Here is a 25,309-nt window from a genome sequence, read left to right as displayed (position 1 = left end):
TGTTGTGCCTGAATGTGTTCAATGAACGATCGTTCATGAACTCGTTCATATTGAGGGCGAACGTGAACTGAACGGACTGTTTTCTGCCTGATGAACGTTATTATTAACACGTTCATTCTGGCGTTTGTGAACGGCGCTCAGTTCGTCGTTCAATAGAGTGACAGATTTCCATAGAAAACCAGCTAAAGTTCTGCACCGTGGGACCCGGCAGGGTTGTCCTTTGAGCCCGCTCCTTTTTGCTATTGCATTCGAACCACTTGCAATTGCCATTCGTAGTAACAAACAGATTCAGGGGATATGGAGAGGAGGAATTGAACATAAGGTATCATTATACGCCGATGACTTACTTTTGTTTGTCGCCAAGCCAGCCACCTCTTTACCGGAGGCACTTTCTGTGTTGGAGGTCTTTAGTCAGTTTTCTGGCTATAAACTTAACTTGAGTAAGAGCGAACTCTTTCCGATTAATAAAGACGCTCTCAAACTTGATTACACAGCTCTCCCACTCAAAGTGGTGACAGATCAGCTGAGTTACCTTGGGGTATGTTTTACCAGAAATTTTAAAAACCTATTTAAATCGTACTTCCTCAAAGTATTGGATCAGGCGAAGCAAATATTATCGAAGTGGTCTCCTCTGGCTTTCTCTCTCATAGGTAGAATAAATTCAATTAAAATGACATTACTCAAAAAGTTCCTATATCTATTCCAATGTCTCCCCATCTTTCTCCCCAAATCCTTTTTTCAGGCCCTTGACTCTTTAATGATAAATTATATTTGGAATGGTAAACACCCTCGGTTACGGAAAGCTTTTCTTCAAAGACCCAAACAAACAGGTGGAATGGCCCTCCCTAATTTCCAATACTATTACTGGGCTGCTAATATCCGTTCTTTAGTGTATTGGGTGCATTTTCACCTTGACGACTCAGCCCCAGTCTGGGTAACAATGGAGTCCAGCGCTATTAGCCCATTGTCTCTATCTGCCCTCTTAAGCGCCTCACTTCCACTCTCTTCGGCTATTCCTAACAGTAGTCCCGTGATTAAGCACTCCCTTCGAATCTGGACCCAATTTAGGAAGAATTTTGGAATGCAGAATTTTTCACTTTTCAGCCCAATTGCAGCTAATCATTTGTTTACTCCCTCGACGGTGGATGGTGCATTCAAGATCTGGCATAAAAAAGGCTTAAAATGCATCGGTGATTTATTTATTAATGATCTAATTGCTAGTTTTTCTCAATTGACAAAACACTTTGGTATCGAAAAGACTAATTTTTTCCGATTTCTGCAAATCAGGCATTTTACGCAGAAGTTAATTCCCCAATTCCCTTATAAACCGCCATCCAATCATGTCGATTTGTTTCTTTCTGTAAACCCCACGTTAAAAAGGCTCAATTTCTGTGTTTTTCAACCTTATTTCGAAGTTGCATAGCCCCTCATTAGCAGCGATAAGAACCCTGTGGGAGCAGGACCTAGGTTCTGCCTTCACAGATCACATGTGGGATTCAGTCCTGGATCGGATACACTCTACCTCCATGTGCGCCCGACATGCTCTTGTGCAATTTAAAGTAGTACATCGTATCCACATATCTAAAACTAAATTAGCTCGTATGTTCCCCGATGTAGATCCGACCTGTGATAGTTGTAATATGTTCGGGGAAAAAAGGGGAACATTTTTTTATTCATTGTGCTACAATTTCGTTACTGACATTTAATAAAAAAAACTTTGAAAGAAAACCAGCTAAAACACACAGTAACAGGCCTTAATATGTAGCGGAAAACACCCAAGCTGGCAACACCAGCCACAGAGTCGCACTGCCCTCAAGCTTCCGCTGGGGGGGACAAAACACCCATCAAAATGCGAAGTATGAAAATGAAGGCATCCCCAGTATTGCTTTCTATAGGCTCCTTTTTAGTATGGACTGAAATGGAATTTGATGTGAATTGTTTCCAGGTTTTTGAAAATTATTAAAATGGAAAAACATTTGCACCTTAAGGACTACTGTCCTTAAAAAAATAACTATGAACTAGTTCATTTTTCAACTGTGAACTTAGTTCAAAATTTTGAATAATGAACTATAAACTGAACTAGTTGAAAAAGGAAAGTGTGTGAACTGAACTTTGAACTAGTTCACGTAGAAAGTGAACTTTCCCAACACTGGAGTAGGACATACCCCTTAACCATAACCCTTTCCTTGAGTTAGCTGGCTCCACAAAACCGAAAACCAAATGTAGAGATGATGGCTATCACAACGGACCTTATTATTTTGTTCTTCTTCTTCAGGCTCTGTCTGCATTTCTATAAAATATAGCGATTAGCTAGCCTGCTCCAGACCTGCCGCTAGGCGCTGGCAAATTAAATTTGCTCTGCTTGTTGGTCTGGACACTCTCCATTGAAGCTCATTAAATATGTCAAGAAATCCTGAGCTACCAATCCAATCGTTCTGATATGGGCAGGCCAGAGCCCTTAATGGTGCTCTGGGGCGGACGTAAACGGATGACGACAGTGCGCCGTCGAAGCCGTGATAGTAAACATCAAAGATGGCTGTGGGTATGTTTTTTTAGTTTGAGACTGCTTTGGCCTCGATCCATTATGATTTGGAAGACAGCACTCAAATCTTTCATTAGCAAGTAAGAGGAATGTTCTGTTTTGCCGACCGACCACGGCAAAACTTTAATTTAACAGTAATCCCGCTGCTCGCTAAATGAACGGGGCTTAATACTTCACTTTGTTCATCGCTCTGATTGGTTGTAGTGCTATCCAATTGCGTGCATTGGCATTTGAAATGCACAAGTAGGAGCCGCCCCTTGAGTTGGGAATTACTATTGATAGTGGCCAGACCCTCTATCGTTCTAGATATGGGTCTGGATTTCTAGGCTAGCGATTAGCATAATTTCACAAAATGGAGTGATTGCTTGCCGTCTACTTTACTGAAGAGTAACAGATGGTTATAATGGTTAGCTATGGAGAAAAATAAAGATCAATAAAGCAAAAACTAACCCTGCTGCTTCAAATAAGATGAGAGAGGAATGCTGGCAAAAAACTGCAAAAAAAATCTTGTAAATCTATCATTTATTCATGAAAAATGTGCAAGTGTATTGTGCAGCAGTTTACCTGTATGCGATGTTCATGTGGGATAATGAGTCACAACTTGTGGACCTAAACATTGATGCTGCTGCAGGCTTTCTATGAACAATATCTCCCTGTCCCTCTAGTACTGTTCAATGCTCAATATACTGCACCTATGAGCAGAGGGAGTCCTATGGAGGAATTATACCACATGTCAATATCAACATCATACTGAATATTAACACAGTGAACTAAGAATGTATGCTACCTGGGATTAGAAAGCTTCTTTTAAAGCCACTGAAATAAAATGGCCTGAAAGCACAAAAACATGGTCAGTTCCACAGGATTTTTAAAGGAGTTGATTGGTGAAAGACTGGTGCTTTTTATAAATGATTTCAAGCCGACACTATGAACAAAACATCCTCAGAGCAGGGGGCGGGGTCACAAAATGTTCTCCATCTCTTTAATATATTGTGGCCATGGTGTTGTATGTGTTCCCTTTTAGGTGGAGCAGCAACGTCACACAGAAGACTGAGTGGAAAAAGACGTTGCATCTCAACAATGGAGATTCTCAGTAGAGTGCTAACCCCAAAACCCAACAGGCATGTTTTAAAAAGTATAGAAAAGGCAGCTCATCTCAAGTTACCAAGTTAAGGAGAACAAAATACTTTCATTTCACTTATTAGGATCACATCAAAGTAGATCAACCCTGACATGTTTGTAAGAAACTGTAGCCACTCCTCCTCCTTAAGGCCTCTGTCAGCTCTGTACAAAACATAATTATCAAGTTTCATTTCATTATCGGAGATATTACTATTCAACCATGTCTCTGAAATGTTAATACCACTGGGTTTATTATATATACACAAGATCAATTTTAGATGGAAGACCATTCCTATCCGGCCCCTACACCCTGGCCCTATACCCACTCCCCAGGAGTCATTGTGCAGAGATGGCAATAGAAAACACATTATCACAAAGATGAATCAACAGGATGTCTCAAAGGTATATATGATGGATGAGAGTGGAAAGAAGCGCGCACACACACACACACACACACACACACACACACACACACACACACAGCATCATTATCATTAAGAAAATAGATAGTGAATAATGTAGATGTTACTCAATGCGATGTGACAAGCTGATTGTGTTAACTGCCACTATATATGACCACAGCTTTGGTCCTGGAGGCATACAACAGATTTGTCTACTTTAAGTATCTGAATCTAATGAGCAGGCCACTTGATAAACAAGGTCTGACCTTAGGCACAGCTGATCGCATATAGAGGAGGAGTAACATGCAGGCAGACAAGGGTTGGGACACAGACAGATGTCAATGTGCAGGACCATCAGGTTACAGCACTCTCAGACAACAGTAGGGTTTGGTTTGAGTATGTTGATTCAACATGATTCATGGGGTTTGGTATGTTGATCCTGCATTTATAATTCAATTTTGAACAGAGAGAAGAGTTGAGTTCTCGCTTGCACGTAGAAGTGGTTGAGCAGACAGAGTTTTACAGTAAAATACATGTGATTTTTGTCATGTGAAAGTGTGGTAGGACCACAGTTAAAATCACAAGTGGGTGATGCTTGTTGTAGCCTGGTGCTACCAGACCATCGTACTTCATTTAATTTGTACAGAAGGTCTGGAAGTGCTGTAATTGGCAAACGTTCACTCACTTGGAGGCGGGTGTCTGTTTAAAACTATTGGATCTGCTCAGTGCCACTCTGGATTAGCCAACCAATCGCATAACGTTTGGTCGGCTTCTGAGTTCCAGTTGGACTGGGAACTCGGAAATTTCCGACTTCACTACATTGTAGTCTATGGATCTACCGGTACCTGGCAACGGTAACTTGTTAGAGCCTAACGTTTAGTTATTTGGATGAGAAAGGTTGTAGGCGTCCATACTTTCCCGAGCAGATGCACTGGAACACAGACAGGTCGGAACTCGGAACTACAAAGTCGGAAATTTCCGAGTTCAGAGTAGGAACGCAGCATTCAACTGAAACTGGAGCGCGACTTCGACGTCATCGTTCTCAGCCACTTCCTCTGTTCACTGATTGGACACTCAGAAATTTGTTAGAGCAAAATCCCACTAATACGCCCCATCCCCAGACTGACTACTGAAGGGAAAATTTAATTTGGGCGGAAGTAGGTGGGCGGGCGGAGCGGAACAGTCCTTGCAGCAGACCCGGTTCTAAACTATCAAATGCAGCATGAAAAATGAGAAAAAAATATTATTTAAAAAAATGCACAAGTGTTCTAATTGTTTTAATGGCCACACTTGAAGATGGGACGAAAAAGCCTGCTGTCATACAGAAGGATGAGATGTGATGAGATAATGAGGCAATTTTTGACCGGAGTTGCTCTCTGGCCTCGTTGGCCGGTCCGGTGGGTCTGCGCGGGTTGTTTGGGTTGCTGCGTTCGGGAGCTCGGCTGTGGTTGCTTCTCGTGGCGGTGCTGCATTGGCTGTGTATTCTTTATTCTCTATTCTATACTGTCTATTCTCTATTCATGGCCCCGGACCTCCTCGGGACTAGTGGCTTGCTCTCTGGCGGCGCGGTGCTGGGGGGCTGGCTCTGGGACTGAGGGGCTTGTGCCGGTTATGTGTTGGCAGAAATTGGAAGAGTGTTAATCAATGTTAATTGTGTTCATACTGTTTAACAGTGTTTATAGCGTTATTACTAATAGCTTGAGGGGCCGCCTCGGTCTTGGTTTGTCTGTGCCTGAAAACCAGTGTCCTGCCACTGCAAAATTGTCCTGCCGACACATACGCATCAGTGTTTCCCGCAGGATTTTTTTCAGCAGCGGTGCTGTGGTCCCCGAACCCTCTAGGTACCCTGTACATTGGAATCCATGAATCTGGTGCACTTTGAGAGGAGAATATGCACTTAAATCCTATTCACACAGTCCTGTGTATTACTGTAGATAGGATTATTGGTGTTGTAACTTTGCCTTTTGTGTCTTCATTTACAGATTTTGACATTTTTGTATATAAATTAATATTTAAACAAAAATTATTTTGCACAATTTATTTACAGATTTTTGCCTAATGCTTAAACACTAAAAGTGGTTGCTATGCCCAAAGCATCACAACCTCTGACTTTTGTAACCATGCCCTAAACAAAAGCACCAACCCTACAAACACAATAAGTGCTTTGCACTGTGTTTGAAATTCTCCAACACACTTCTTTCAAAACACTGCACACAGTTTTTTACATAAGACACATTGTTCAAAAATGAAATCTCCTGCAATCATGGGCAAAACACCTCTCAGGATCTACCACTGCACCCTCTCTCTCTTGTTCTCCTTGCTTCTCTGTCACTTCTCTTTCCTCCCTTACTTGGTCTACCTGTATTTTCTGTAATAAACTTGAGCACTTAAACAACAAGTAAGAAATGCTAGAAATCTTATTTGTTTCCTTCAAATTACCCTATATACATGTATTTGTACTGTTCAAATAATATCACCTAGCATTATGCATTCAAATCCAAAAGAAAATTCTCATTAGCTTGAAAGTTTGCTTCCCTAATTTGCTTTACTAACCTCAGCTCCTCCATTGTCCCCGTCTGACTTTCTTTTTCACCCAGCTTTTTAGACTCATCTGCAAATGTAATATATATTATTACATTGTGCACAGTGCATCCCTTACAGTTTTTGCCGATTGCTTACACACATGTTGCAGACTTTGGCCCACTGTGTCAAAACTTAACACAGGCCGAATAGGACAAAGCACATGGAGATAATCTTCTAACTTATACGGCAAAATGAAGCTCTTGAAACAAAACCTAGCAATCCCATTTCAAAACTGTTTTTAGCATCAAAACAATACACACATGCACCTTTGAATTACTCTTTCCTAGCAGCAACAACACACAGATGGGCTTTATGCAAAACACAGCTGTATTCAGTACTGTGGATGGTTTTTGATTTCAAAAGTCTCATACAGATTTTTTTTGTGAAAGATTGATTCACTACAGTTCATCTAGACATATGAAAATAAAAATAAAAAAGCTTCTGAAAAAAAAGTGTATTTTGCAATGTCATGGTTTTGGCAAACAAAAAAACAATAGGTAGGATGCAGTTCAAAAAGTAATTCAGTGTATCACTATACTGTAAACTCTGAAACAATTACGAGAAAAAAAAACAGTGTTGTAAGGAATAGGGTGGGTGGATTATGAACCCTTTGGATACCGCCTCACGCTTGTGTCTGGCTACATCGCCTCATCGACATCACATGCAATATCATCCTTTGAGAAGCAACAGCGAAAATATTCCCGATATCCAGTATAAATCTCCTAATTATGGGGCTACTGTGTAGTTGGGCTGCACTCTCTGCCCAGGTTCTTATATTGATAGGCCATGATCTATAACATTGTCCACCATAGTGTCCCTGTTGTATGTGTCTCCGTCTGTTGCCTTTTTGTTCTTGTCCTCCTGCCGCTCTCTCTTGTCCTCTTCCCCTGACTCTTACTGTCTCACAAAGAAGCTGAGCTCACCTGAAGTCTATTTGTAATGCTAACGCGCCCCACACACATCCTGCGTCTACCTCTGGAGCGCGTCGCCTTACCTTACTGCTGCCTCTCTCGGACTTTTCTCGGACACACATGCAACGTCTCAGCAGCTGCTGCTGCTTGTTGGAAGTTTTATTTTGAAGGGGACACACCAGGAAATGGTGAAACTACAGCGAAAGCTGCCAGTATGAAGTCAATATGACTCTCAGCAGAGTATTTCAAAAATCACTTTACTGATTTATACGGGAGAGAGAGAGGGGGGTGTGGTCGGGGAAGAAGAAGGCCGTAGACACAGATAGAGCAACGGAAAACTGTTGCGCTCATCATGATCTTTTTTATTTCTTCACTATATTGGATCTCTATATGTGTCATTTATCCAAAAATGAAATGCCAGAACTAATTGAAAATTAGGTTTTGAATCCCTCGGATTTTGATTGCACAATTACATCGTGAAATAAAGGGATTATTTGCGTATACGACTGAGGGATGTTTTATTTTGAAATAAACACACCGGGTAAACGTGTAACTAGAGTGAATGCTGCTGGTATGACTGTCAGCAGAGTATTTCTCTATCAGTTAAAGCACAGAGACACGAGAGAGACGCGCTGCTCTCAGAAAAAAATAGGCGAGCCTCCTGAGGTGAAGGGGAGCGGCGCTGCTGACGTGCCTCCGACGCGCCTCAGCAGTGCGTCTGAGGTTGGATGTGTGCTCGCTCTACGTTGATTTCACAGTCTGTGACCAAAAGTCAGACGCAGACGCGAGGTAGACGCGCAGTAGAGGTAGGATGTGTGTGGGGCGCGTCAGGCTCACACTGATTGGTATTCAATTAGCTTTATTTTTAATTTTTAATGGGTAACACTTTACAATAAGGGTACATTAATTAATGGTTAGTTAATGCTTAATAAGGTTTAACTAACCATTAGTTAACTGTTAACTAATGTGTCTAGTAAGCATTTACTAATGGTATTCATGTTAACTAAGGTATTAATTACTACATTATGTACTGTTTATAAATATCCTATATTAACCTTAGTTAACCCATTAATTAAGCTTGAACCAACAGTTGATTAATATAATAATAAGCATTAATTAACTGTTTACAAATGTCATTTTTGTAACATTACTTAAGCATAATTAACCATTTATTAATGCTCTTTGTGACCCTTATTGTAAAGTGGGAACCATTTATCCATTAAGTAACACTTAATAAATGCACACCAGTGCTGAATAGGCATTACTGAAGCATAATTAACCATAATAGGCATTACTTAAGTGTAATTAACCATTTACTAATGGACTTTGTGACCCTTAATGTAAAGTGAGAACCATTTCTCATGAATTAACACCTAATAAAGGCATACTAGTGCTGATTAAGCATCACTTGAGCATAATTAACCATTTCTTAATGTTATTTGTGACCCTTATTGTAAAGTGGGAACCATTTATCACTTGTTACACTTAATAAATGCAAAATAGTGCTGAATAAGGATTACCTAAGTATAATCCATCAATCACAATGATCTTTGTGACCCGTGTACATTCTCTATAATAACAATATTAAACATACTAAAATATTTCCAACTGGAAATCAATTCATGACAACAATCTGTTATCAACACAATTCAGTCACAATTTAAAAAAGAAAGAATTTTATTTTATTTAGAATCTTTAGTTTTATTTGGAAACACGGCTCTCACATTTGACATGAATACCGTCAAAGAACTCCAAAATAGTTTCTTCAACTAATTATATCCAGTTTAATGATTTTCTCTGAAAGTAACAAACAGGAGGAAATGGATTACTAACAGCAATGGTGAAACACACTGACTCAACAGTTAGGTTTAACAGGTAAATATGTATTTTCTACTCTCTCTTCCTTGAAGTGTATATATCATTGTTGCAACATAAACAAAAATAAAATACACAAAGAACATAACAGTTTCATTTTTAATTATGGACTAAAGATAAAACAAAATAATGATCACTCTCTCTTGTGACTAAACACTAGTTTAACCTGGCCCTATCATTGTTATTTGAATGAACACATATGTATTTAATTTAACCTTTATTTATAGGCCTACTTGAAAGATCAGTTGAGGGGTGACCCTCATTTATAATCTCTCGCTCTCTTTAGATCCAGTTCTTGGGTTTGCTGGCCACTCCAGGCCTGGGTGCTCCTCTCCAAATGAAGCAGTTGGGCTGGAATCCAAGAATCTTGTCTAATCACCAAGTACATGGAAAAAATGAAAATAATCAGTTAACAGTTCAGATGCATTTTTGTTTCCTTTATCTAAATCATTATAGCATAGCATTACGGTTCCACATTATGTATTATTATTATAACATAATGCATTGCATTGCTGAAACTGAAATATATTTGGTAGCTTAATCAAATCAAATTGTCACTGAACCTTTAACAAGTTGACACTATTTTTTAATTAAAAAAACATGTAATCTCTATGACGATTCTACACAACCCATGCTCAGTTTAAGCCCATTTTAGCCTGGAATAGCAACGTGCACTTTGAATATGGAAAATGCTTACATGTGTTCACATATGGTTTGGTGTCTATAAACACACACTTTATTTAGCCACCGGCCACCGCTACAATTACTGCTAAAAGTTACCTGTGAAGCTAGCCAGCACAAGCCTCATGCTAACGGTGCTATGCTAGCGGGAGGCTGCATCACTAATATATTTCACATGATTCCTTTCTTACATACACACACACACAACTATATCATCTCACGAATACCTTAGTTAACTCACCAATAATTTTGTTGGGCTAATGGCAGCATACTGTAATTGTAACCACCACGGGTCTTTTGTGAGAATAAAGCACATAGCTGCTGGCCTGCTGCTTCAATGTCCAGACACACATCCTCTTTCTTGCTGGCTGATCGCTGGGTGAGTTCAAGTGCTTGAAAAACGTGGGTAATCCTAATGTCAATAAGGTTTGTAAAGAAATATTTTTCTTAAGTAAAGTCTCCAAACATATTTTCACCTTCCCAAAGTTGAAAATACATTGCATACATACATGCATTCCCTCTACAGCCATTGTTGATTATCAATAGCCCTTTATTGATCATATTATCACCTATAGATCTCCTTTTTTACTGGATGCTGGCCACTGGGAGGATAGAAAGACGGATGTGTGCCTGGACAGTAAAAGCAGCAGCTGAGCTACGTGCTTAAAGCCAGCTTGACCTGACCGACCCATTATTCTCACACAAAAGACCTGTGGTGGTTACAGTTATGCTGCCATTAGCCAAATGAAATTATTGGTGAGTTAATTAAGGTGTTAGTGAGATGATATAGTTGTGTGTATGTAAGAATACTTTGAAATATATTAGCGACACAGCCTTCCGCTAGCATAGCAACGTTAGCATTAGCGTGCTGCTATATGAGCAGCGTTAGCATGAGGCTTGTGCTGGCTAGCTTCACAGGTAACTTTTAGCAGTAATTGTAGTGGTGGCTAAATAAAGTGTGTGTTCATGGACACCAAAACGTATGTGAATAAATGTTAACATTATTCCATATGCAAAGTGCATGTTGCTATTTCTTGCTAAAATGAGCTAAAGCTGAGCATATGTTTTGTAGAATGGTCATAGAGATTACATGTTTTTTGAATGAAAAAATAGTGTCAACTTGTTAAAGGTTCAGTGAGAATTGTATTTGATTAAGGTACCAAAGATATTTCAGTTAAGCAATGCAATGCATTATGTTATAATAATACATAATGTGGAACCGTAATGCTATGCTATAATGATTTAGATAAAGGAAACAAAAATGCATCTGAACTGTTAACTGATTATTTTAATTTTTTCCATGTACATCAACTTGGTGATTAGACACGATTCTTGGATTCCAGCCCAACTGCTTCATTTGGAGAGGAGCACCCAGGCCTGGAGTGGCCAGCAAACCCAAGAACTGGATCTAAAGAGAGCGAGAGATTATAAATGAGGGTCACCCCTCAACTAGTCTCGCAAAGCCAGACCAAACTACAGCAAGTAGTAGGGTCTGGAAGCACTCTGTTTAGAGCCGTCTATTCGGGTGGGGAAACCGGGGGAAACTGGGCTAGCCTGTTTGTATTTGTTTAAACCAATCACAATCATCTAGGGCGGGGCTAACCCCGGGAAGCAGCAGCGGTGTCCTGCAAAATAGTGCCGGGGGGGGACTTATTTTGATGGAACGTCTTCACGTCCAGAGACTGTCAGAGAAATGGCTAAACCCGCAAACGCCACACAAAAACTATTAAAGACAAAAGGAATATACATAGTGTGTTACTTTCTAACCAGCATGTCAAGACACCATACACTTTAGCCCCCGAGGAGCTCACGGGATAACTTAACCGGAGTTAACTAGCCACCCACGTAGTGTTATCTCTGGTAACATTATCATCGGCGGTTGAGAGGACGGCTACGGCGGTCGAGTATGATTTTTAGCATTCGAGAACTTATGTCACCACCTCCTATCGCTGTAGTCAGAGCCGTAGTCCGTCTGTTTACAGGCAGAACAGGGTTTTGACGTTGTGAGCGCTACACCAACTGCAGCAAGTAGCCGTAAGAGTTGCTAGGTGATAGTGGAAGCCGTTGGAATCTTTCCCCGTCGCTAAAACACCGCTGCATAGTCCCTAATTCACCAAAGAAAGGTCCGGTGCTCAATTCAAACCCCCACGCTTCATTTTCCAGAGTTTATGAGGGTATTTCTGCCCGGGGGTAGTTGTACAATGAAGTTGGACAGCTAGGCTAAGCTAGGATGCATCCCGGACCGCCGCCGCCAATATTATTATCCCGAAGTATCGCCACACTTTATTTCTGTCTACAGTAATGTGACTTCTCACACCCTGTGTGTGTGTGTGTGAGAGAGAGCGCTGCACATAAGCACACGGGTTGACTGTGAGCGAATTGTTTCCGAATTTGAGGGGGATCACAATAGGGGAAAGCCAGCAACCGGAAAAGGAGGGGGCTGCGTCAGGGCTGCGTAGCTTTTCGACGCAAGCGAATAGACGCTGGCGGAAGTGGTCATGCCAGACTACCCCTCAACTGATCTTTCGAGTATAAATAAAGGTTAAATTAAATACAGATGTGCTCAGGTTAAACTAGAGTTTAGTCACAAGAGAGTGATCATTATTTTGTTTTATCTTTAGTCCATAATTAAAAATGAAACTGTTATGTTCTTTGTGTATTTTATTTTTGTTTATGTTGCAACAATGATATATACACTTCAAGGAAGAGAGAGTAGAAAATACATATTTACCTGTTAAACCTAACTGTTGAGTCAGTGTGTTTCACCATTGCTGTTAGTGATCCATTTCCTCCTGTTTGTTACTTTCAGAGAAAATCATTAAACTGGATATAATTTGTGTTTCAAAATAAAATAAAATTCTCTCTTTTTTAAATTGTGACTGAATTGTGTTGATAACAGATTGTTGTCATGAATTGATTTCCAGTTGGAAATATTTTAGTATGTTTAATATTGTTATTATAGAGAATGTACACGGGTCACAAAGATCATTGTTGATTGATGGATTGTACTTAGGTAATCCTTATTCAGCACTATTTTGCATTTATTAAGTGTAACAAGTGATGAATGGTTCCCACTTTACAATAAGGGTCACAAATAACATTAAGAAATGGTTAATTATGCTCAAGTGATGCTTAATCAGCACTAGTATGCCTTTATTAGGTGTTAATTCATGAGAAATGGTTCTCACTTTACAATAAGGGTCACAAAGTCCATTAATAAATGGTTAATTACACTTAAGTAATGCCTATTATGGTTAATTATGCTTCAGTAATGCCTATTCAGCACTGGTGTGCATTTATAAGTGTTACTTAATGGATAAATGGTTCCCACTTTACAATAAGGGTCACAAAGAGCATTAATAAATGGTTAATTGTGCTTAAGTAATGTTACAAAAATGACATTTGTCAACAGTTAATTAATGCTTATTATTATATTAATCAACTGTTGGTTCAAGCTTAATTAATGGGTTAACTAAGGTTAATATAGGATATTTATAAACAGTACATAATGTAGTAATTAATACCTTAGTTAACATGAATACCATTAGTAAATGCTTACTAGACACATTAGTTAACAGTTAACTAATGGTTAGTTAAACCTTATTAAGCATTAACTAACCATTAATTAATGTACCCTTATTGTAAAGTGTTACCTTTTAATGTGTGTGAATCTGTGTGCTTTTGCAAGTTTAGTTGTGTTTTGTATTTTAAATAGATGTGTTTTCCCAAGGATTGCAGGAGATTTCCTTTTTGAACAATGTGTCTTATGTACAACACTGTGTATTGTTTTGCAAGAAGTGTGTTGCAGAATTTCAAACACAGTGCAAAGCCTATTTTGTGTTTGTGGGGTTGTTGCTTGTGTTTAGGGCATGGTCACCAAAGTTAGAGGTTATGATGCTTTGGGCATAGCAACCACTATTAGTGTGTAAGCATTAGGTAAAAACTGTAAGAGCTTGTACCAGCCTTTTACAGTTTTTGCCTAATGCTTACACACTAATAGTGGTTGCTAGGCCCAAAACATCACAACCTCTAACTTTGGTGACCATGCCCTAAACACAAGCACCAACCCCACAAACACAAACTATGCTTTGCACTGTGTTTGAAATTCTCCAAAACACTTCTTGCAAAACACTACACACAGTTTTTGACATAAGACACATTATTCAAAAATGAAATCTCCTGCAATCATCGGGAAAACACGGCTATGTAAAATACAAAACACAACCAAATTTGGAAAATCACACAGACTTACACACATGAAATATACAAAATAAAACTAATTGAATACAAATCAGTGTGAGCCTTAGCACTACAAATAGACTTCAGGTGAGCTCAGCTTCTTTGTGAGACAGTAAGAGTCAGGGGAAGAGGACAAGAGGACAAGAGAGAGCGGTAGGAGGACAAGGACAAAGGAGACAACAGATGGAGACAGGGTCACTATAGTGGACCATGTTATATAGATCATGGCCTATCAATATAGGAGCCTGGGCAGAGAGTCCAGCCCAACTACACAATAGCTCCATAATTAGGTCATTTAGACTGGATATCAGGAATATTTTCGCTGTTGGTTCTCAAAGGATGATATTGCATGTGATGTCGATGAGGCGATGTGGCCAGACGCAAACGGGAGGCGGTATCCAAAGGATTCATAATCCACTCGCCCCATTCCTTACAACACTTATTTATTTTTATTTTAGTGTAATTGTTTCAGAGTTCATAGTGACACACGGAATTGCTTGTTGAACTGTGATCCTACCTATTTGTTGTGTTTTTTTCTTTTGTTGGCCAAAACCATGAAATTGCAATATACACTTTTTTTTCAGAAGCTTTTCTGTATTTTTTAATGTGTCTAATTGAAAATATAGTGGATCAATCTTTCCAAAAAATTCTTCAAGAGGTTGGATACGGCACTCAAGGCGATATTTCCCCCGTTGCTTGGCAAGGGAGGACATTGCCTGTGACGTGGATGAGGTGTCAGAGGTGATGTGGCCAGATGCCAACAGGAGACAGGATCCATTGCCTAAATCTCTTCCAATCATTCCCCTACAACACTATATTTTGTAGAGCATTCTAGTCGTACCATTTCTTGTGTGTCTTTGTGTTTGTCTTTGTCTTTGTGTTTTTTTTTTTTTTTTGCAAAAACCTGAAATGGCAAAATAAAATAAAAAATCTGAAGCGTTTACATTTTGTTTTCATGTGTCTAGATCAACTGTAGTGGATCAATCTTTCACAAAAAAAAATCTGTATGAGACTTTTAAAGTCAAAAACCATCCAAAGTACTGAATACAGCTGTGTTTTGCATAAAGCCCATCTGTGTGTTGTTGCTGCTAGGAAAGAGTAATTCAAAGGTGCATGTGTGTATTGTTTTGGTGCTAAAAACAGTTTTGAAATGGGATTGTTAGGTTTTGTTTCAAGAGCTTCATTTTGCCTTATAAGTTAGAAGTTTATCTCCATGTGCTTTGTCCTATTCGGGCTGTGTGTTAAGTTTTGACACATTGGGCCAAAGTCTGCAACATGTGTGTAAGCAATCGGCAAAAACTGTAACCTCTGAGCCCCAAGCCATTTTTGAGATGTTTTGGTTTGCCTGGATTTATTCTCTTATTGAGATTGTATTCATCACCCCTATAATGCATAGCTGTCAAGCTATCATTTATTTGGGTCACAACCTGGACTATCAGAATATGTGTGCTGCAGTGATGTCGTTTGAATGTAGGAAATTATCAATTTGACAGTAAAAAAAAGCAAAAAATATCTCACAATTATTTATTGATATGACACAAAAAGGCAAATGTATTAAGCTTGTTATTGCTTAAAACACTTCTTCTTAGTCTTGGGAGTCAAAAAGTGATGAGAAAATTATAAAATAAATATAAGTTATACATAATAGAAACTATTCATGCTCTTTTAAAAAGTCCATAGGCTTTTTCCCTGCATTTATGCTAATGACCACATGCTTACAGGCGATTAGCATAAATCCCAAACTAAAATACGCAATGAAAATGGATTTTATATGGCAATAAAGAACAACATCGGATCTAACAGGATGGATTCATTTTTCAAAGTTCCCGAAAATACCTAGGCTACAAGCTCCTGACTGGATATAAGCTTCTGTAAAGGCTATGAGTGATCCAAAAAGAGCGACACACACACACACACACACACACACACACACACACACACACACACACACACACACACACACACACACAATGTAGTCTACTAGAGGAAAAACGGAACAGAGGTTGCGGTTTATAGATAAAATAAAATAAAATTACGATAGGGCTCAGAGGGTTTTTAACACTGGTGGTCATGTAGCGACACATTTTAGCAACTTACTCTCTCTCTCTCTCTCTCTCTTTCATTCTTTCTTCTAGGGCTGCAACTAACGATTATTTTGATAATCGATTAATCTGTTGATTATTTTCTCGATTAATCGATTATTAATAGATAAGTGTTTTGGTCCGTAAAATGTCAGAAAATGGTGAAAAATGTTGATACATTTTTCAAAGCCCATGTTGACGTCCTCAAATGTATCGTTATGTCCAAAACACACAGATATTTCAGTTTACTGTCATAATAGGATTAAAGAAACCAGAAAATATTCACATTTGAGAAGCTGAAATCAGAGAATTTGGAAATTTTCTATTAAAAAATTACTCAAAACGATTATCAAAATAGTTGGCGATTATTTTAATAATCGATTAATAATCGATTCGTCGATTAATCGTTGCAGCTCTACTTTCTTCGCTCTTCCGCTTCACTCGCTGCTAGAATCAATGAAACTTTTCAACCGTGTACTACTGCCAACAACTGCCTCACTCGCTGTTAGGTTATTTTTCTTCTTTGATGTTGGCTCATGTGTTGGCTACGTGATGATGTGCCGCGTGCTGCGCAATTTACGTTACGCGCTGCCCATTTTCTAAAAGGAGCTACATACCAAAAAAAAAATTATAATAATTGAAAATGAGGAGCAGAAGGATTTTTATAGCAGCGGCGGAGAAAATACAGCAGCGTGAACGTGCGGGAAACACTGCGCATAACTGATAATTGTTTATAGAATATCTATCCATCCATTTCCCTAACATTTGGGCTTCTTTGTCTATCTTCCATGATTGGCTGAGCGATGCCCCCGGGGGTTCTCTCCCTCTGTCTACCAAGCACTCTCCATGCTACTCGACTGACTCCGAGTTCTGTGTGGAAGCAGCCGTCCTAGGAACGGACGCTCCCCGCTTGCTATTGCCTCACATCTTTCTACTCTTTCTACTCGCATGCAAGTTCACTCACTTTATGTTCATTTTGCTTCGCTCACTGGCTGTCTGTTTGTCCTCTTCCAGTCCTCTTCCCTGGTGGAGACGAGACGGTGTGGATCCGATTACTGGGAATTTTTTCTCAGCCGGTCGAAGGGCAGGGTGTCACAGCCTACTGTATGGAATGTAAAGCCCACTGAGGCAAATTTCTATTTGTGATATTGGGCTATATAAATACAACTGATTTGATTTGATGAATTGTGCAAACAAAGGGATTGGAAATACTTACGTAAAGAAATAGAGAGGAGAGCTTGAGAGAGAAATTCCAGTCCTGCTCACTCCCTCACCTCTGAACTCTTGGCCTATCAGTGCGTGAAGTTGCTATGATTGTCTGATTGTCCATTTCCCAGAGTTAGAGAAATGGTCAGAGATAATTCCCTAACATCTGAGGTGGGATGGTGAGGAGGGAGGGGATTACACTGTTAGAAGATCTGACAAGCAGCATAACTCATTTTAACTTCAGCTCAACCTGAGAATGAAGATGTACACAGGACGAGGACTGTGGATTGGGATCCTGTTCATGGACAGTGTTGTGTAACAGACAGTATGAAGAGGAGGGATGGTAAAACAACCACAACCTCTCAACACAAGTATAGCATACTGCTGTAAAACCACCTGTACAGCTAGAGACGGTTCAGGAGCAGTGCCTGGTTTCTGACTGTGTGCATTTATGTAACAGTGTAGCTAATAACCAGTGAATGTAGTATGATGTAATAGATATCATTTAGTTCCAAAATGAAGGAACTTTTTTTTCACGTTGTGATGATTCCTGGTTGTATAATCTAAAACTGATCCTGGACTACAGAGAAGATGTGTGTTACTGAATCAAAGCCTTCGTCATCCTCCATTAGCTCTGCTTATCAATGGGGAATATGTTGCTCTAAGACATCAAATCCTTCTGCACACTAACACACAATGAATGTATTATTCAATTAAATAAAAATCCAGCTGAGAGTGAGTTTGATTAGACTTTTTATCCAATCCATGCTAATTACCAACATAGAATGATCTTTCTGGTCCCTCGAGTGTGGTACTATGGGTGCTCGGTGGCTTTCTGTGTGTATGTGTTAAGTTAAGTTAGTACATTGAGTCAATTTTACACATTCAAATTTGTCTTTTCCCATATCCCCTCTCAAGTTTTCCACCTAGGAGGGGTTCAGAGTGCAGGATCAGCCATAGTACGACGCCATCCTACCACACGTGTGTGTGTGTGTGTGTGTGTGTATGTGTGTGTGTGTGTGTGTATGTGTGTGTAGGTGTGTGTGTGTGTGTGTATGGGAGAGATGAGAAAAAGTTAAGTCCTAGATGTGTGGAATAAGGATTAGCAGATCCTGACAACAGAAGGCAAACCGTGCCTCTGAAACACATGAGATGAACAGAAAATCGGCACTCGCCAACTGTTTGATGGTTCCAACTATAGAGGCTCTTTCTGACTAAAGTTGGCAGTGCAAGGCATGGAGAGCCCTTCAGAGAGGGACACAAATCAGAGCCCAGATGACCAGAGATGTAAGGAAACTAAATGTGTAGCAAAAACACAAAGGTAGGCCGGGTCTGTCTGTCTGCCTTTAATCTCTTACTGGATGTTCTAATTCAGCAACATGTTGATCTTTTGCAACTTATCACACAATATTCATACGCCTGCTGTTGTTAACAGGAGGTATGGCCTGGGACTTGGTCAGCAGAGCACCATTAGGGAAAAACAAAAGGTAAAGCATGTGTGTCAAAGCAAATCTGAACAGCACTTGAGTGATCCCACAAGGACAAATACATTATTTATTTTAAAGCCACTACGAGTAACATTTAAATATCTTTTAAACAGCCTCATGTTTCCTCTGATAATCATAAATTACCTTTAACAGCAAACGAGACCATCAGTGCAAAGAAAGACGTTTTTATATAGTTTTTATTTCTGCATTTGGTCTGGTCGCACACCCAGTCCGATTTTCGGTTTGCGCATGCATGCTCTAAGGTCACATATTTGTATTGGTAGCAGATTTCAGTGTAGCGCAGCAACGCTTTGAGAAGCCTATCCATCCAGGTGAGGGAAGGGGAGCGGGAGCCTTGTTTGAGACAGTTATTTGTCGTCATAATGACTGATAACGGGGCTGAACCATCAAAGAAAAAAAAATTATTGCAATGAAGAAAAGCTAAATGGGAGAGTGATAGACGGGCGGGAGGGCGTTGCCAAGCAACGTGTTGTACACAATTTCACGGGAGTGAACTAGACTGCAGTGTTTAGTCCTAAATGAATGAGCGGTAGCCTACTAAAACAAAGTTTACTTTGGTTGCGTTCCGAATCGCATACTCTTTCTTTTTTCTATTCTACATACTACATCTGACGATAAAAAGAATCTAGTTAGGATGCAGTAGGCATACTATTGGGACGTACTTTTCTCTCTTTTTTCATCATAACATTGCGCCTTGATCTTGCCTCTTGCTTTTATATCCGTCGCATCCCCGTTTGTTTTCATAACATGGACCTATAGGCTTCGTCGATGTTACGTCACTTCACGTGCGCACTGGATTGTGGGTCAGAATCGCCCAAATAGGATGCACTTTTCAACACTAACAATCTTGGCCGCATGAAGTAGACCATCCGGGTATTCTAACCATCCTAAATCTGGCCACAAGAATCGGGACATCCTAAATCTTTTTTCTACATACTATATAGTAGAAAGTATGCGATTCGGAACGCAACCTTTGCTTCACCATCATCAGATGACCATTATTCATCGTCATTATTTACAACAACATAAACACATTACCTCATCGTGATCCATACTAACTGCCGTCTCTTGTTAATTTGCTTTCTGTGAGGACATGGAATCTTTCAGCTCCGTGCGAGTGGTTAGTATACCTGCATCAACTCATTGCAATCAGGTGTGTGTGGCACTGACTGGCATTAGTTGATGCAGTGTCACTACTAACTACTCTCACAGAGCCGAAAAGAGTCCGTGCCCTCACACTTTCAACACACGGACATGCACTATATTGCGTCCTAATCATTTGACACTCGGCCGTTGTTGCGCCAAAAGCTGTGACCTGCCAGAATGTGTGACCCTAGAGGGCGCTGTTCTTATTTCTTAACTGATTTCAATAGACTCTAGGCATACAACGACCCAGTCTCACTGTGAAATGTTTTAATAATTATGTTGGTCCACAGTTCAAACATCCCTGAACCCAAAAACAGCCCTGCAATAAGAGATTATTAAGTTGTTTGCTTCCAATTTAAATGATTGAACAGTGGAAAAAGTATAGCCTACACATTTCACTGTGATGGGTAACTGGGTTGGTTATTCACCTTTACATTTTTTTTAACAATCTGACCATTTCAGTGCCAATGTTGAGAAACTTCTACAATTTGCGCAATGGACCAACGTTTTTACATAGGCTATATTTCACTATGAGACTGGGTTAATTAATAAGAACAGCGCTCTCTAGGTGTAACGGTGAAGGGAAGGGTTGTAGTTATGGTCTGATAGCAACAGCTCCGGTTAGCATGAAGACTCGGTGGCAATTTGTGGGATTCTCCTCACGGTACTTTAATTCCACATTGACCATATCAAGCCAGGTCTCTACGGCACTATATCTATTAAGCAGACATGCGTTCAGGACAGGGCTGTACAGTGCGACAGTTTTGATCGCATTTGCTACTGAAATTGATCACGTGCGATGATGAATACAAATCCATTCGCACTCCTGCGACAGGTTGATAATGAGGAGAGGCTGTCTTTGAAACACAGAGGAGCGCTGCACAACACTGCTTAGAGGGCTCTACATTAACACTGCGGGTAAATGAGTCTTAGGCAAGTAAGTTATTGAGTCCACCCTTCACTTTGGCTGGTGAAAGATATGTGCTCTCGGGATCTGTGCTCCTGCAGCGAGTCTAGGTAGGCTATAAAAACTTCACCAACGGCAATTACCGGAAGGAGACGGCACATTACCGCAGTTAAGTTAGCGCGTGTACAAACAGAACATTTCCTGTGCGCCTTCACATTAAAAGCCTGTTACTGGCCAAACGTGAGTTGACTTTTATTTTGAAGCCGGTAAGAGCAGGAAGTTAGCGCTTTTTTCTAGCTTGAAAGGCAACTCATTCAGCTGCAGCGAGCAGTCAACAGTAGCCTAGTCTATTTACAAAGTTTTAAATAACCCACTGAAAAGCTACTCCCAACACATTCACAACAACCTATTTAATTTATCCTAAATTGTACCAATATGTATACTTATTTATTTAATAGGCTATGTTTAATGTTTTAAAGTTTGGTTTTAATTAACAAGCAATTGGCAGGTTAGATTCTTTTTTCTAAATTGCAATCAGTGCACCCCTATTCATTTTTCCATAATTATTACTACACACACTAGGATATAATATGAGTTGAGAATCTCAAATGAGACCAAGATGACATGCTCAAAGGTAATTAGAGCGAAATGCAAGGGTTAAGGTTATGCAAGTTTTCGATCATACTTTGTGTGCTACCAAATTTATTTTTGTGCTACTGAATTTTTTTGCTTGCTAGCACCAGTGCTACCACCTAAAAAAATAAGCGTACAGCCCTGGTTCAGGAACATAGTCCCAGATTCCTGCCTACACCAACTCCTTATAAAATAAAGCATATAAAACGGAGACTTCACTCGTAGGCTGCATAGTTACTTTTAGCAGTGCGGAGAAGCACATGCTCTTCTTCTTCATGTTCAACATTACATTCCACAACAAACAAAGGGAGGAGCCACCTAGTGGCGCTACATGTATAAAACCGACTGTTACATATTCCCCCCTGTTTATAATAGGGCTGTCCTCAGCCGTACACAGTAGAAGAAGCAACCTAACTAAACTTAACGTTTCGCAATACATTACTACTCCGTAGAAAGTTAGCCATTATATTCACAGGGCAAGAAATAATGCTCAGCGTACTGACATACTTATCAGCGGACAGAAAACAAGAGGAGGCGCTACATGTTATAAAACTGACTGTTACATAGGGTCACACATTCTGTCAGGTCACAGCTTTCGGCGTAACACCGGCACGTGCTAGAAAACAGCTTTACGACAGCTGGCGTAATAAAAATACTAGCGCTTTTGTCCAAAGGGGCCGCCAACCGACAAAGTTACTCGTAGCCACTTTAAGTCTCTGGTATCAATGAAACTCTGAAAAACACTATAATTGACATTTATTCTATAGTCTTTAATAATCATGTGCAATTCAAGATTCAAGATATGTATTGCCCTTTGCACAGTAAGCACAGGAAGCCTACATAGAAATTATTATTGTGCGATTCCCAAAGTCGTTCCAACCAAACATTAATACAGAATAATTCAACTTAAAAAAAGGAACTGAAACAAGCAAAGGTTCCGTTCCTTTTTTTCCAAGAAATGTCTCCAAAGCACAAAGGAAACAGTTAATGTTGCACAGGTCAAGACTCTCTACTAGTTTTAGTTATGTTTCAATGAAACAGAGAGAGAGTAAAATTCAAGAAGAGTTGGTTTAAAATTAAGGGACAACTTGATTGTACATTTGAATGATCCACGTAAATTCATTCATTTAGCCCGTCTTATAGACATTACAGTAAAATGATTTTTCTCAAAATGATGGACAAAAAGAGGAAATATCTCACAGTCTGCTGGAAATCCCAGGTGTCAGTAATGCTTCCTGATCCCGCTCCGTAGAGGCTGTGCAGAGGGATTTATCATTCATCCATAAAGATAGCATGAGGGATTTATCATTCATCCATAAAGATAGCATGATTATTGTCGCAGTCTTAATCCAAATTGCAACAGGCCCTGAACTTGTTACGTCAGAAGCTCTCTCGCTTGTTCCAGACGAACAAAAAGCGCTGGAAGCTTCATTCTGCTCGGAGATCCGCCGCGTCCACTCATGTGCCAAAACGCATCTTTCTGCTGTCAGCTGTGTGAAGCAGAGTGACAGTGGCACCACGCTAAACGCTGCAGGCTCCACTCTCTCTTTCTCTCTCTCTCTCTCTTCACTTCTTCTGGGTTGAGGGACTCGGCTTTGGTCCGCTCTTCTTTCCCCGTGCCTTTCTGCTCTCCATCACCTTTCACCATTACGTCCCAAAGCAAAACGGACTTTTTAGCGCGTGCCTCTCGGAGCTTCCAGAGACGGAGAGTGGTGCCCGCTGTGTGTGGTGTCGTCATGGTATTGACTCTGCTCATCGCCATTCCGCTGCTGATCCACACGTTCCGAACCGACGCACACTATGAGATGATGGGAACGTGTCGGATGATCTGTGACCCTTACCAAAGCAAACCGAGCGCCGCAGCGCTGGAGGCCATGCAGGACCTGAGCGCCGTCCCGTCCCCGGCCTTTGCTCACGGGACTAAAGGAGAGGTGGGCCGACCGGGGAAGCCCGGGCCGAGGGGCCCACCAGGAGAACCGGGGCCCCCTGGTCCGAGAGGGCCGCCAGGGGACAGAGGAGACTCTGGGAGGAGCGGGGGTCCTGGGGTAGTGATGGGCACAGCGCGGAGCGACACTGATGCAGAGCTGGGCTCTGCTATCGGCGGGACAAAGATTGCGTTTTATGTCGGTCTGAAAAACCCTCACGAGGGATACGAAGTGTTAAGGTTCGACGACGTTGTCACAAACCTGGGGAACCACTACGACCCGACAACCGGAAAGTTCACTTGCCAAGCGTCTGGAATTTACTACTTCACCTATCATGTGCTGATGCGCGGCGGAGACGGGACAAGTATGTGGGCAGATCTATGCAAAAACGGACAGGTAGGCTAAATATCCCCGTGTGTAGGTTTGAACTGTCGGATTAAACCAATTAATTAATGTTATCTGGTCGTTTGTATTTCAGCACTCCACTGTGCGCATGGAGAGCAATTATGCAGTCACAAAATCTAAAAATCCATCCACGATTTTTTATTATTATTATTATTATTATTATTATTATTATTATTATTATTATTATTATTATTATTATTATTATTATTATTATTATTATTATTATTATTAGTAGTAGTAGTAGTAGTAGTAGTAGTAGTATAGTATTACGGGTCCGGGGTGCACCTCTGCCTGGCCGGTCCTGCTCTATGAAGCAGGTGCGTCTGCCTGCAGGGCGGTGGCAAACACTGGGTCAAATCTCTCTCTCTCTCTCTCTCTCTCTCTCTCTCTCTCTCTCTCTCTCTCTCTCTCTCTCTCTCTCTCTCTCTCTCTCTCTCTCTCTCTCTCTCTCTCTCTCTCTCTCTCTCTCTCAGGTCAGAGCCAGTGCCATAGCGCAGGACGCGGACCAGAACTACGACTACGCCAGCAACAGCGTGGTCCTACATCTGGACTCCGGGGACGAGATCTACGTCAAACTGGACGGCGGCAAGGCGCACGGTGGGAACAACAACAAATACAGCACGTTCTCCGGGTTCCTGTTATACCCGGACTAATCTCCATCAGAACTTCCCTGAGAGAAACATCAGTTTAGTCCAATCACTGCTGATCAGGAGCAACAAAGCACTGAGTCTCATATTCCATGTTCATATCGAAATAGAATATGTATTCTTATTTTTCCCCTTGATAATGAAGTAGTCCACCTATGTCCACAATAGCTTACTATTATCATAGCAACAAGTCAAATGTAATTCTCTCCACTGACCAGTTAAATAATTATTCAGAAAGCCAAAATCCTCACAGTTATTTCCCTCCATTGTTTTGAGATGAAGAAGCTTGACGTGTTGGATTCACAGTGTATATTTGCAGTGCAGATGTTGCTGTGTTTCTCTGTGTATTTTGTGGAGTTGTACTGTATAGGGATGTAGTGAAACTGAACTGAAAAGGCCTTGAAGACAACTCCTGTATACTGAGGACATTACTGTGTGACGTTATAATGTTTTGGCTTGAAAGTCTGTTTCACAAAAATATTCATATAGCCTATGTA

The 25,309-nt window shown here is 40.5% G+C and overlaps 1 protein-coding gene across 1 annotated transcript; it reads left to right on the top strand.

The window, feature by feature from the left end:
• Positions 1 to 23,571: 23,571 nt before the first annotated feature.
• On the top strand, positions 23,572 to 24,818 carry LOC307258197 (complement C1q-like protein 2; the record flags this gene model as incomplete). The annotated part of the gene is made up of 2 exons (XM_080037648.1): positions 23,572 to 24,156; positions 24,639 to 24,818. The coding sequence occupies 2 exons, from the start codon at positions 23,572 to 23,574 to the stop codon at positions 24,816 to 24,818; spliced, it is 765 nt and encodes a 254-aa protein (XP_079893774.1).
• Between the last annotated feature and the right edge of the window lie 491 nt (positions 24,819 to 25,309).

The sequence above is a fragment of the Ammodytes marinus genome, assembly GCF_949987685.1.
Source record: "Ammodytes marinus genome assembly, chromosome: 12".
NCBI classification, from domain to species: Eukaryota; Metazoa; Chordata; class Actinopteri; order Uranoscopiformes; family Ammodytidae; genus Ammodytes; species Ammodytes marinus.
This window is presented reverse-complemented; position numbering and strand designations above follow the sequence as displayed.